General features: G+C 42.4%; 1 protein-coding gene across 2 annotated transcripts in view; it reads left to right on the top strand.

The window, feature by feature from the left end:
• The window catches only part of PIGL (phosphatidylinositol glycan anchor biosynthesis class L), a 32,827-nt gene that overhangs the window by 9,863 nt on the left and 7,664 nt on the right, over positions 1–15,300 (top strand). For both annotated transcript variants that reach the window (XM_070742828.1, XM_070742820.1), the window contains exons 3-5: positions 3,554–3,644; positions 4,955–5,022; positions 8,966–8,997. In XM_070742828.1, coding sequence (XP_070598929.1) covers positions 3,554–3,644; positions 4,955–5,022; positions 8,966–8,997 — 191 coding nt within the window. The remainder of the gene's footprint in view (positions 1–3,553; positions 3,645–4,954; positions 5,023–8,965; positions 8,998–15,300) is intronic.

Here is a 15,300-nt window from a genome sequence, read left to right as displayed (position 1 = left end):
TCTTAAGCATAAAACCTATCAGGAAAGACTTCATGAACTCAATCTGTAGAGTCTGGAGGACAGAAGGGAAAGGGGGGACATGATCGAAACATTTAAATATATTAAAGGGTTAAATAAGGTTCAGGAGAGAAGTGTTTTTAATAGGAAAGTGAACACAAGAATAAGGGGGCACAATCTGAGGTTAGTTGGGGGAAAGATCAAAAGCAACGTGAGGAAATATTATTTGACTGAAAGAGTAGTAGATCCTTGGAACAAACTTCCAGCAGATGTGGTTGATAAATCCACAGTCACTGAATTTAAACATGCCTGGGGTAAACATATATCCATTGTAAGATAAAACACAGGAAATAGTATAAGGGCAGACTAGATGGACCATGAGGTCTTTTTCTGCCGTCAATCTTCTATGTTTCTATGTTTCTATTTTGCTTCTGCACCTGTGGTAGTAGCAAAATCGTGCACGGAGCTGCAGGTGCGCCTGTGTTTCGGCATGTGCGGAAGCAAAAAAACTTCGCCAAAATGCGGGCGCATTTGCGGCTCCGTGCGCGATTTTGCAACCTCCATAGGTGCAGACAGTAATGGGCAGCCAAAATTTATTTATTTTTATTTATTATTAGAGTTGGAAGGGACCATGCAGGTCATCAAGTCCAACCCCTTGCCTAAGCAGGAACCCTATAGCATCCCAGCCAAAAGGCAGTTCAATTTCCTCTTAAAAATGTCCATAGTATTGGAGTTCACAACGTCCGCTGGTAGGTTGTTCCACTGGTTGATCGTTCTGACCATCAGGAAGTTCTTCCTTATTTCCAGGTTGAATCTCCCCTTGGTCAGCTTCCAGCCGTTGTTCCTCGTCCGGCCCTCCGGTGCCCTGGAGAATAAAGTGACCCCCCTCCTCTCTGTGGCAACCCCTCGTATACCTGTAGACTGCTATCATGTCCGCTCTGGCCCTCCTTTTCTCTAGGCTATCCATGCCCAGTTCCCGCAGTCTCTCTTCGTAAGTATTGGTTTCCAATCCCTTAATCATCTTGGTTGCTCTTTTCTGCACCTTCTCCAGAGTTTCAATGTCTCTTTTGAAGTGTGGTGACCAGAACTGAACACAGTACTCCAGGTGCGGTCTGACCAGGGCATAGTAGAGTGGTATTAAGACTTCCCTGGTCTTGGAGTGTATTCCCCTGTTGATGCAATTATAATTTTACTGCAATTATATTTTTACTGCCACACTGTGGGTGTGGCTTATTTTGTGGGTGTAGTTTAATGGCCATGTGACTGAGTAGGTGTGGCTTGCTGGCCATGTGACCAGGTGGGAGTGGCTTGAACGATCATCATCGTTCAAGTGAACTGTTAACTCCTCGACTTACAACCTTACCAGTGTCGCTGGGGTGACAGTTTGCTTCGCGTTTCCCACGCTCTCCTTCCTGGGCTGGGTAGCTAGGCGAATGGTTGCTGCCAGAAGCATAAATGCTGCCAGCGCCGCTTCCACCCAGGCCCTCTGCTTGCATCTCAGGCAGGAGGTGGCCGCGTGAGGCTGGAGGGGAGCCGGGCAGGAGAGAGGGAAGCTCGTCCGAGGCCAGGAAGGAGGAAAGAGGAGAAAAGCAAGGAGCGCAGACACAGCAGCAGCAGGGGAAAAAAGGAGAGCTGAGCCGAGACCAGTAAACCAGGAAGTGACAGCTGCCAATCAGCTGGAGCTGCGCATGGGTCTTCATTTCCGCCGGTGGAACTACGGTCCACCCCGTCCTGCCTGCTGCCCACCCCTGGGTGCAGAAGCAAAATTGTGCTGGCCCCCCAAGCACTTACGAGCCATGGTGGCGAGCCCAATTTAGCATTCTGGCCAGCAGCCCATCCCTGCTTTGGTCACTAAATAATAATAATAATAATAATAATAATAATAATAATAATAATAATAATAATAATAATAATTATTATTATTATTATTATTATTATTATTATTAATTGGATTTTTATGCTGCCCCTCCCCGGAGAAGACAGTATGCAATAATAATCCAATACTAAAAACAATTAAAAACCCATTATTATAAGAACCAAACATACATACAGACATACCATGCATAAAATTGTAAAGGCCTAGGGGGAAAGAGTATCTCAATTCCCCCATGCCTGGCGGCAGAGGTGGGTTTTAAGAAGCTTACGAAAGGCAAGGAGGGTGGGGGCAATTCTAATCTCTGGGGGGAGTTGGTTCCAGAGGGCCGGGGCCACCACAGAGAAGGACTGCCAATATTTAATACCAACATTGTCAAGGCTGAAAGTCAGTTTTCCTCTTCTCAAATCTTTCCACTCGGGGAGGGTTTTGCAGTTGTCCTTCGCCTCCACCCTTCTTATGACTCATGTAAACAAGGGAAAAAACCTCCATCACGGCCTCCTCTAAAGGCGGCTTTGTTTTATTTGGGCCACAGTGCAGATGCCCTGGTGGTGTGGCAGGGTGTGCTGCACATTGCATTCCAGGGCTGCACCCAGGGTTATTCCAGAGCATTGGAGGGCAGGGACAGCCCCAGGGTGGCCGGAGGTTTGCACTGCGGCGAGCTGGAAAGAGCAGCCAGAGTGGGAGGGTGGAGGCGGTGCAGGAGGGTGGAAGAAACGATTTTCACCCTGGGAGACTTTAAAGATGGGAGGACTCCCACTCCCAGAATCCCCCAGCCAGCAATGCTTTAAGAGGGGAGGACTTCTATCCGGCAGTTCAAGCTACAAATATTCTGGCATATTGAAATTCTTCCCTTGTACTTTTAATCCACTGTTACTTCCCCTTGGGGAAAGGGTAATTTAATAAAATAAAATAAAATAATGTAAAATAAAATAAAATAAAATAAAATAAAATAAAATAAAATAAAATAAAATAAAATAAAATAAAATAAAATAAAATAAAATAAAATAAAATAAAATAAAATAAAATAAAATAAAATAAAATAATGAATGAACGAACGAACGAACGAACAAATAAATAAATAAATAAATAAATAAATAAACAAAACAAACAAACAAACAAACCGATCAATTCATTTGAATTTCTGCATGAGAATCCTTCAGGCCTTTGAAAGCCCTATGTGATTGTATGGTTTGAGTTAGGATTTGAATTTCATTTTTGTTTGTTATTTTTCCTCCCTCCCTCCTCCCTCCCCTTTCTTTCCTTTTTCTTTCTTCTCACTTGCTCCTTCCTTCACTCCCTCCCTCCCTCCTTTCTTTTTCTTTCTTTTTTCTTTCTTCTCACTTGCTCCTTCCTTCACTCCCTCCCTCCCTTTCTTTCTTTCCTTCCTTCCTTCCTTCCTTTGTTCTTTGTTCTCTCCTTCCTTCCATTCTTCCTCCCACCCTCTTTCTTTCTTTCCTTCCATTCTTTCTTCTCTCCTTCCTTCCATTCTTCCTCCCTCCCTCCCTCTTTCTTTCTTTCTTTCCTTCCTTCCTTCGTTCTTTTCTCTCCTTCCTTCCATTCTTCCTTCCTCCCTCCCTCCCTTTCTTTCTTTCTTCTCACTTGTTCCTTCCTTCCTTCACTCCCTCCCTCTTTCTTTCGTGTCTCCTTCCTTCCTTCCTTCCTTCTTTCATTCATTTCTAGGAATCTTCCAGATCATCCGTCTGCCGAGTGGGACGTCCCCCTCCTGGCTGAGCTGATCCTCTCACAAATCGAAAGCCACCACATCGATTTGGTAATTTAACACTTTCCAATTTACTTCAGATCCGCTTTGCTTTACCGCCCCGCTTAAATCAGGAGGGTCACAATCAGGGGGGCTGCCCTGGGAGACAGTGAAGGACTGGCCCAAAGTGCCTCGGCTGGTGAAAACTGGACACAACCCTGAAGCGGCCCTCAATGACATGAGGAGTTTGACACCCTGCCCCCCTCCCAATCTTAAATGAAAGGATTTATAGCAAAGTTACAAGTAGTCCTCAACTTACAACAGTTCACTTAGTGACCGCTCGAAGTTACAATGGCACTGGAAAAAAGAGTGACTTACGGCCATTTGTTCACACTTGTTCCCCCTCCAGGTCATGTGATTTTCATTCAAATGCTTGACCATCAGCTCAAGTTTATGATGGTTGCAATGTCCCGGTGAAGTCGCACGATTCTCTTTGCCGAACGGATGCAAGGAGTCGATGGGGAAAACCGGATTCACTTAATAGAATAGAACAGAATTCTTTTGTTGGCCAAGTGGAATATAAATTAGAGACAAAACCAGAAATGTATTTATTAGGAATAATCAGAGGTCAACACAGCAAAGAAGACTATTACTTAATAACACACATACTAACATCAGCAAGATTGGCATCGCACAAATTTGGAAACAAGAAAAGTCACCAAATGAAGAGATGGTGATCAAGAAAATGTTAGACTGCGCTAAACTAAGTAAATTAACGTATGCATTACAGGATAAACAAAATAAGAACTCCTACAAAGTGTGGGAGAAACTGTATAACTAGATAGGGGGGGAAAAACAAAGAAAAAGGAATTAGTATTAAAGAAATATAATGTAAACAAAAAACAGAATTGTAAAATATTAATCAGTATGCATATAGATAAGTATAAATGTTTAATGTTGTTTGTATGTTTGTCGATATAAAATAATAATAATAATAATAATAATAATAAACAAACAAACAAGCGTACACAGAAAATATAGCAATACGCAAAAAAAAAAATTCTTTTATTGGCCAAGTGGGATTGGACACACAGGGAATTTGTCTTTGGTGCATATGCTCTCAGTGTACATTTCTCTCCCTTTTGTCCTTCCTTCCTTCCTTTTCTCTCTCTTTTTTCCTTCCTTCCTTCTTTCCTTCCTTCCTTCTCTCTTCCTTTTGTCCTTCCTTTCTCCCTTCCCTCCTTCCCTCCCTCTCCCTTTTGTCCTTTCTGTCTTCCTTCCAATGTAATTCTGTGATAGGTGGAAAGTACCTTCCCCTTGAGTTTAAACACCCCCCCCAAAACACACACACATAATCGCTTTTTGTGGTTCTTCCCATCCAGGTTGTAACCTTCGATGGCCGAGGTGTGAGTGGACACCCCAACCACCGATCGGTTTATGCCGCGGTCAGGTACGGTCTCCCTTCCCCCTCCCTCCCACCCCTCCATTCAATTCATCCCATCTGTCATCCTGGACCGGGAACCGCTGGCCAGGGGCAGTATTTCCCTCCCCCACCCCATTTAATGGCCAGAATTGCCTGAGAAGCCGTCTGCCTCCCAGTGACGGGATTCCGTGCTTTGGAAAACGTCGGAATCCGCAATGGTCTTGCCAAAATGGGAAAATCTCGATGAGACGGTGATGGTGGCTTCACTTATTTGGACCGGGGCTCATTGCTCACAGTCACTCGTGCCCTCATCACCTCGAGGCTCGACTACGTAACGCTCTCTACATGGGGCTACCTTTGAAAAGTTTTCGGAAACTTAATATCGTGCAGAATGCAGCTGCGAGAGCAATCATGGGCTTCCCCAAATATGCCCATGTCACACCAACACTTCGCAGTCTGCATTGGTTGCCGATCAGTTTCCGGTCACAATTCAAAGTGTTGGTTATGACCTATAAAGCCCTTCATGGCATCGGACCAGAATATCTCCGGGACCGCCTTCTGCCGCACGAATCCCAGCGACCAGTTAGGTCCCACAGAGTGGGTCTTCTCCGGGTCCTGTCAATTAAACAATGTCGTTTGGCGGGACCCAGGGGAAGAGCCTTCTCTGTGGCAGCCCCGACCCTCTGGAACCAACTCCCCCCAGATATCAGAGTTGCCCCCACCCTCCTCGCCTTTCGTAAGCTCCTTAAAACCCACCTTTGTCGTCAGGCATGGGGGAACTGAGATGTTCCCTTCCCCCTAGGCTTATAAAATTTATGCGTGGTATGTCTGTATATATGATTGGTTTCTTAAATTGGGGTTTTTTACATTACTTTTAATATTAGATTTGTTCATATTGTCTTTTTACTGTTGTTAGCCGCCCCGAGTCTACGGAGAGAGGTGGCATACAAATCTAATAGATAGATAGATAGATAGATAGATAGATAGATAGATAGATAGATAGATAATAGATAGATAGAATTATGGTAATTGATGGCCTTTCTTGGATTATAACCCATTTAAAATAGCCACAATGCTGAGCCAATGGTACAGGTAGTCTTCGGCTTACGATGACGATAGAACCCCAGATTTCTGTCGCTAAGCGAGGCCGTGGTTCAGTGGATTTGGCCCCATTTTATAACCTTTTGGTTGCTGTGGTTAAGCGAGTCACTGCAGCGGTTCAGTGAGTTCACACGGTCGTTAAGTGAATCTGGCTTTCCCAGGAGGTCACAAAAGGGGGTCGCGTGGCTCCCGGACGCTGCAGCCATCATAAATGCGAGCCGGTGGCTGTGTGTCCGAATTTTGATCACGTGACTTGCAAGGTAGGCTGAAACGGTCGCAAGGGTGAAACGTGGTCATCAGCCACTTTTTTTCACTGCCGTCGTAACTTCAAATGGTTGGAAGGGAAAGACTACCTTCCGGGACCCACCCCTCCCGCATGGTCTCGACATCTGCGTCATGGTGCAGCATTGCAAATCTCATGCCGTTAGCAAGGGTGTGTGTGTGTAACCTTTGCGGGTTTCCTGTTGGCACCTCCTCGGCAACATGCCCACAAGATCATATGCTGCAACGTCCTGCCTGTCGGCGACTACTTCAGCTTCACCCGCAACAACACAAGAGCACACAACAGATTTAAACTTAATATTAACCGCTCCAAACCTGACTGTAAAAAATACGACTTCAGTAACCGAGTTGTCGAAGCGTGGAACTCATTACCGGACTCCATAGTGTCATCCCCAAACCCCCAACACTCTACCCTTACATTATCTACGGTTGACCTATCCAGATTCCTAAGAGGTCAGTAAGGGGCGAGTACAAGTGCACTAGAGTGCCTTCCGTCCCCTGTCCTATTGCTCTCCTATATCTCCTATTCCTTTCTTCTATTCCTATATCTCTTCTTCTATTCTTTCATTGATATGTTCTATTCCTATATCTTCTTTTCTACTCTTTCTTAGATATATTTTACTATGAGTATCTCCTCTATAACCATTATATATTTACTATATGTATACCCAATATAACTCTCATTGTGCAATGGACAAAATCAATCAATCAATAATAAATAAAATAAATAAATGTGAGTGTTGTGTAACGCTCAGATTTGGCAAAGATTTTTTTAAAAAAATTAAAAAATGTTTTGAAGAGGAGGCTGCTCCCTACTGGTAGGAAGGGAAGGAAAAGGGAAAGGAAAGGAAGAGGGGAGGGGAGGAAGGAAAAGAAGATGAAAAGGGAAAGGAAAGGAAGGAAGGGAAGGAGAGAGGAAAGGAAAGGGAAAGGGAAAGGAAAGGAAGAGGGGAGGGGAGGAAGGAAAAGAAGATGAAAAGGGAAAGGAAAGGAAGGAAGGGAAGGAAAAGGGAAAGGAAAGGAAGAGGGGAGGAAGGAAAAGAAGATAAAAAGGGAAAGGAAAGGAAGGAAGGGAAGGAGAGAGGAAAAGAAAGGAAGAGGGAAGGGAAGGAAAAGAGAAAGGAAAGGAAAGGAGAAAAGAAAGGAAAGGAAAAGAGAAAGGGAATGGAAGGGAAGGGAAGAGAAGGGTAAGAAACAGAACTTTATTGTCACTTTAAATGGACACTAATCAGCTTTTTTGATAAGCCTGGGGCCATTGACTAGTGCCCATGAATGTATGGATGGCTGCAATTATTTTCAATTGAGATGTTTTAATATTGAATCATGTTCCTTTTTGTTGTCAGCTGCCCTGAGTCTCTAGGCCAGAGCATTGGGTGGCAGAGGGAAAAAAACAAACACACACACACACACACATTAACATTAAATTTTACTGCATCCAGCTCTCCAAGGACAACAACCATTTGCATATTGTAGACTACTTGTATATAATAATAATAATAATAATAATAATAATAATAATAATAATAATATATTAGATTTGTACGCCACCCCTCTCCAAAGACTCGGGGCGGCTCACAACAATAATAAAAACAATATAACAGTGACACAAATCTAATATTAAAAGAAAAGATATATAAAACCCCAGCAATTAAAACCATACAACACATACATACCAAACATAAAACATAAAAGCCTGGTGGAGGTGCCTCAATTCTATCTATTATCTATTATAATAATATCTATTATATTATACAGTGATACCTTGTCTTACAAACTTAATTGGTTCCGGGACGAGGTTCTTAAGGTGAAAAGTTTGTAAGATGAAACAATGTTTCCCATAGGAATCAATGGAAAAGTGATTAATGCGTGCAAGCCCAAAATTCACCTCTTTTCCCAGCCGAAGCGCCCGTTTTTGCGCTGCTGGGATTCCCCTGAGGCTCCCCTCCATGGGAAACCCCACCTCCTGACTTCTGTGTTTTTGCGATGCTGCAGGGGAATCCAAGCAGGGCAATCCCAGCATCGCAAAAATGAGTGCTTCGCTGGCAACGGAAGTCCGGAGGGAGTATCAGTGAAACCGCAGAATCGCAAAAACACCGAAGTGCTTGGAACCCCACCTCCGGACCTCTGTGTTTTTGCGATGTTGTGATTTCACTGAGGCTCCCCTCACTGGGAAACCCCACCTCCGGACTTCCGTTGCCAGTGAAGCTCCCGTTTTTGCGCTGCTGGGATTCCCCTGCAGCATCACAAAAACACGGAAGTCCGGAGGTGGGGTTTCCCATGGAGGGGAGCCTCAGGGGAATCCCAGCAGCGCAAAAATGAGTGCTTCGCTGGCAACGGAAGTCCGGAGGGAGTATCAGTGAAACCGCAGAATCGCAAAAACACCGAAGTGCTTGGAACCCCAGAGGCGGGGCATCCCAGCGGCGGCGGTGGGTTTGTAAGGTGAAAATAGTTTGTAAGAAGAGGCAAAAAAATCTTAAACCCCGGGTTTGTATCTCGAAAAGTTTGTATGACGAGGCGTTTGTAAGATGAGGTATCACTGTATTATAATTAATATCTATTAAGCTCTTTTCCTGCTTCCCCTTCACAGGTCCCTGCACTCCGAGAGGAAGGCTCCAGAAGGTTGGTGTTTGTTAATTCATTATATAGTGGTACCTCGAGATGGGCTCTTAAGTCGAGCAGCTCTTATCTCGAACGACTTTTCCCCGTAGGAATTAATCTAAATAATTTTAATTGGTTCCAGCCCTCAAAAAACTCACAAAGTTAGTCTAAATTATGCAGAAAGACATGTTTTTAATGAAGAAATGTACATGTACATATAAATGAATAATGAAGTTTCTTTCACTTAACTTGTAAACTTTCTTAAACTTTTAAATTTACATATGTTCAACTTCTCTGCCACCCAATCCTGTAGGACAGAGGTCCCCAACCCTTTTTGCACCAGGGACCGGCTTTAAGCGATCAAGAGAGGAATGGGATAAATGAATGGACGGAGGGTGGGAAGGAAGGAAGGAAAGAGGGAAGGGACAGGAACAGAGGAAGGAAGCAAGGAAACTTATGAAAGGGGAGAGTAAGAGAGGAATGAGTGAAGGGAGGGAGGGAGGGAAGAAGGTGGGAAGGAGAAAGAAAAGAAGAAATAGAGGAAGGGAAGGTAAAAGAGAGAAAGAAAAAGAGCTAACTTCCGCGTTCAGCTTCAGGAGACAGCTGCGAAGCCGCGCGCGTGTTTTAAAAGGTTGCAGGCGGCCTGGGGGGCTTGGGGGGGTGCTGGCAAGCCCCCCAGGCCGGCTGCAAGCACCCCCCGAGCCCCCCAGGCCGGCTGCAACCTTTTAAAACACGCGCGCCGCTTCGCAGCTGTCTCCTGAAGCCGAACGCGGAAGTTAGCGTTCGGCTTCAGGAGACAGCTCCTTGGCGCTTGTATCTCGAATTTGGGCTTGTAAGTAGAACAAAAATATCTCTCCCCTCCCACCTCTTATCTCGAGTTGCTCGTAAGTAGAGCAGCTCGTATGTCGGGGTTCCACTGTATTATAAACAAGGTATTTGTCTAAACGAGGAAGAACCAGACAAGCAGTCCCTGATCTTAGGCACGGACACTTTTTTACAGGTAGATCTCAACTTACAGCCACCATTGGGCCCAGAGTTTCTGCCATTAAATGAGACATTCAGTTTTGCCCCATTTTATGACCTTTTTTTGCCACGGTTGTTAAGTGAATCCCTGCAGTTGTTTAGTTACATACTGTTTTTATCATTGTTGTTAGCCGCCCCGAGTCTGCGGAGAGGGGCAGCATACAAATCCAATTAATAATAATAATAATAATAATAATAATAATAATAATAATAATAATAATAATAATAATAATAATAATAATACTAGCCCCAGTGATGGGCTCCTACAGGTACTATCAAGTACGCAGAATGGATAGAAAAATTTTGAATTTTTTTCTTTTATTCCGGGGCTCTGGGTCTGTCTTTCCTATTGCAGTAAATGAGGTTGAATGTGTTTAATTTTAGAAGAGCTGTGTATGTGTGTGTGTGTGTACATACAAATACAGTTTATATAGTAGATAATGTATATTTTTGTGTGCCTGTGTGTAATATGTATGTACACATGTGGCACATATACATAGAATTAAACAGCATATTTTGAATGTTTAGTAATGGTAAATAGGTAGAGAAATTGTATCTCTTTGAGGAGAGGCCAGGCACCCTAACCCAAACCTTTGACATGAGTGACGTCAAGTTGGCCACTTTTAAGCCAGTCACATGACCTTCAAGCCACCCCATCACATGATTGTCAAGCCACTCCCACCCGGTCACATGGCCAGCAAGCCACACCCACAAAATAAACCATGCCCACACTGTGGTAGTAAACTTTTTTGTAGCCCTTCACTGACTAACCTGGTTGTTTAAGTGAATCTGGTTGTGATCGAATAGGAAAGTGAACCCAAGAACAAGGGGACACAATCTGAAGTTAGTTGGGGGAAAGATCAAAAGCAACATGAGAAAATATTATTTCACTGAAAGAGTAGTAGATCCTTGGAACAAACTTCCAGCAGACGTGGTTGGTCAATCCACAGTCACTGAATTTAAACATGCCTGGGATAAACATAGATCCATCCTAAGATAAAATACAGGAAATAGTATAAGGGCAGACTAGATGGACCAGGAGGTCTTTTTCTGCCGTCAGACTTCTATGTTTCTATCGTCATAAATGTGAGTCGGTTCTCAAACATGACGAATTTTGATCACATGACATGGGTGGGGAATTCTGGGAGTGGAAGTCCACTCCTCTTAAAATTTCCAAGATTAGAAAAAACCCTATTCTTGGCAGACAATCCCATTACTTAGCTCAGAGGGTCTTCCAACCTGGCAACTTTTAAAGACTTGTGGACTTCAACTCCCAGAATTCTCCAGCCAGCTAATGCATAGGTCCTGGGTTCAAATCCCGGACGAGCCCTCAGCTTTGCATAGCTGCCTGGAGAATTCTGGGAGTTGAAGTCCACAAGTCTTCAAAGTTGCCAAATTTGGGGACCCCTGAATTAACTTGCTCTCCCTATCTGGAATTTTTTCTTGAGAATCATCCTAACGCTCCTTTCCTTCCCAAAACGGTTCCATTTGTTTGGGGCTAGGCTAGATGACCTTTGAGGTCCCTTCCATGCCTTGTGATTCTATGCTGTTCTGTGCATCTCTCCCCTCCCCCCTCCAGCATTAGCAGAAGATGGTTTCACCATCTTCCACATTGGAAAAAAACCCAAAACAAAATGGCAAAAACCTTGTAAATATTTGCAATCTGCTTCAGCTCTCTGGTTAACCTTCAACTTGCCGGGTCCCTGATGTGACTTTGTTTCCATTCCTCTTATCAGTTTGGAAACTCCCCCGCTGGCCAACCCCAAGGTCATATCCCTGGCCTGGCACATTTCTGGAAAAACAGCCTGATTCATATATTTTTATCTCTCTCTCTTTTTAAATGAAGCCTTTATTACATAGAAACATAGAAGACTGACAGCAGAAAAAGACCTCCTGGTCCATCTAGTTTGCCCTTATACTATTTCCTGTATTTTATCTTAGGATGGATCTATGTTTATCCCAGACATGTTTATATTCAGTCACTGTGGATTTATCTACCACGTCTGCTGGAAGTTTGTTCCAAGGATCTACTACTCTTTCAGTAAAATAATATTTTCTCATGTTGCTTTTGATCATTCCTCCAACTAACTTCAGATTGTGTCCCCTTGTTCTTGTGTTCACTTTCCTATTAAAAACACTTCCCTCCTGGACCTTATTTAACCCTTTAACATATTTAAATGTTTCGATCCTATCTCCCCTTTCCTTTCTGTCCTCCAGACTATACAGATTGAGTTCATGAAGTCTTTCCTGATACGTTTTATGCTTAAGACCTTCCACCATTCTTGTAGCCCATCTTTGGACCCGTTCAATTTTGTCAATATCTTTTTGTAGGTGAGGTCTCCAGAACTGAACACAGTATTCCAAATGGGGTCTCACCAGCACTCTATATAGCGGGATCATAATCTCCCTCTTCCTGCTTGTTATACCTCTAACTATGCAGCCAAGCATCCTACTTGCTTTCCCTACCGCCTGACTGCACTGTTCACTCATTTTGAGACTGTCAGAAATCACGACCCCTAAATCCTTTTCTTCTCAAGTTTTTGCTAACACAGAACTGCCAATACAATACTCAGATTGAGGATTCCTTTTCTCCAAGTGCATTACTTTACATTTGGAAACATTAAACTGCAGTTTCCATTGCTTTGACCATTTATCTAGTAAAGCTAAATCATTTACTATATTACAGACGCCTCCAGGAATATCAATCCTATTGCACACTTTAGAGTCATCGGCAAATAGTGAAACCTTCCCTACCAAACCTTCCCCTATGTCACTCACAAACATATTAAAAAGAATAGGACCCAGAACAGACCCTTGTGGCACACCGCTTGTAACCTGTCTCTGCTCAGAATACTCGCCATTAACAATAACTCTGATGTCTACGCTTCAGCCAACTGCAAATCCATTGAACTATCCAGGGATTAAGTCCAATGTTAAATCAAATATTAACATTTAAATCAGAGGTCTTCAAACTTGGCAACTTTAAGACTTGTGGACTTTGATTCCCAGAACTCCTCACTCCTCTTAAAGCATGACTGGCTGGGGAATTCTGGGAGTCGAAGTCCAGAAAATCTTAAAGTTGTCAAAAGTTGGACACGCTTGACGTAGATATGAACTTCTTTGAGATATAACTTTTGGGTTCACTTTAGAAACATAGAAACATAGAAGACTGATGGCAGAAAAAGACCTCCTGGTCCATCTAGTCTGCCCTTATACTATTTTCTGTATTTTATCTTAGGATGGATCTATGTTTATCCCAGGCATGTTTAAATTCAGTTACTGTGGATTTACCAACCACGTATGCTGGAAGTTTGTTCCATGGATCTACTACTCTTTCAGTAAAATAATATTTTCTCATGTTTAGCTTCGCTTCCTTTCCCTCCAAGTTTAATTTAAATCAGAGGTCTTCAAACTTCGCAGCTTTAAGACTTGTGTACTTCAACTGCCAGAATCATATAATAATAATAATAATAATAATAATAATAATAATAATAACAACAACGACAACCAACAATGACAACAACCAACAATGACAACGACAACAATAATAATAATAATAGATACTTGGTTGAACCTGTATCAACCTTTAGCACCAGTGATATTTCTGATGCATTTTTAAATGTCCAGTTGACTGAGTTTCATATTTAATGAATCAAAGAAATAATCATAATCATCACACCAACAACTACAGAGTTGGAAGGGGCCTTGGAGGTCTTCTATCCAACCCCCTGCTTAGGCAGGAAACCCTTCACCACTTCAGACAGATGGTTATCCGACATCTTAAAAACTTCCGGTGTTGGAGCATTCACAACTTCTGGAGGCAAGCTGTTCCGCTGATTGTGTTAATCACAATTAATTGTGTGTTAATCACAGCTATGCTATACTGGCTGGAGAATTCTGGGAGTTGAAGTCCACACGTCCTAAAGCGGACAAGTTTGGAGACCTCTGATTTAAATTAAGCTTGAAGGGAAAGGAAGTAAGAAACCACAGCTAAAGTGAACCCAAAAGTTATACCTGAGAGAAATGGATATTATCTACATCAAGCATGTCCAACTTTTGACAACTTTAAGATTTCCTGGACTTCGACTCCCAGAATTCCCCAGCCAGCCATGCTTTAAGAGGAGTGGGGAATTCTGGGAATTGAAGTCCACAGGTTTTAAAGTTGCAATAGAGTTGGATACCCCTGACCTAGAAGGAGAAAATGTATTTTTCCCCATTTTTTTTTAAATCAGTGCAAATCAGGGCAAAGTTGCAAAACCCTGATTTAAAAATCACCCTCCAAGGTGACACAATCTGTTGACTTTTCCCTTGAATGATACGATGATTTACATTTCCCACTAATTTGGTTGGTCTCTTGGTTGGCGTTTGGCCACAGGACAGTCTGCCTTCTCAGTGAGGCTTTGTGGTTGCTGGAGAAAAATTGTTTTGCTCCAAGACTTTATCTCGGAGCTGCCCGTTCTTTAACCTTGTGGGCCTTGCCCTTCAGTTGGGCTTAACTTCTGAAAAGGAGGAGGTATAAATTGTACAGTTTCCTTTTCATGTATATATACGGAGAGGGGCGGCATACAAATCTAATAAATTGAATTGAATTGAATATATACTTTTTGTTATTTTTTTTTAAAAGAACATAAAATTGAACACTACTAAGGAAAAAGAAAGAAAGAGAAAGAGAAGAAGGAAGGAAATGAAAGAGAGAGGGAGGAGGGAAAGAGCGAGGGAAGGAAAGGAAGGGAAGGAGAGAAGGAGGGAAGGAAGGAAGTAAAAAGAGGAAGAGAGACAGAGAGAGGAAGGAAGGAAAGGAAAAAAGAAGAAGCGAGAAGGAGGAAGGTATATAGGAAGAAAGGATAGATAGATAGATAGATAGAGAGAGAGAGAGAGAGAGAGAGAGATAGAGAGATAGAAGGATAAATACATAGATAGATAGATAGATAGATAGATAGATAGATAGATTAGATAGATAGATACATAGATAGATAGATTAGATAGAGAGATAGATAGATAAATACATAGATAGATAGATAGATAGATAGATAGATAGATAGATAGATAGATAGATACTGTAGATAGATAGATAGATAGATAGATTAGATAGATAGATAGATAGATAGATAGACAGACAGAGAGATAGATAGATAGATAGATACTGTAGATAGATAGATAGATAGATAGATAGATAGATAGATACATAGATACATAGATAGTTAGATAGATTCATAGATATATTATATATATATATATATATATATATATATATATATATATATATTTTTTTTTCTTAAGTCGGATCACCCTGGTATATTT

This window comes from Erythrolamprus reginae, chromosome 1 (genome assembly GCF_031021105.1).
Source record: "Erythrolamprus reginae isolate rEryReg1 chromosome 1, rEryReg1.hap1, whole genome shotgun sequence".
Lineage (NCBI taxonomy): Eukaryota > Metazoa > Chordata > Lepidosauria > Squamata > Dipsadidae > Erythrolamprus > Erythrolamprus reginae.
Note: the sequence above shows the minus strand (reverse complement) of the source record. Positions and strands in the feature narration are given on the sequence as shown.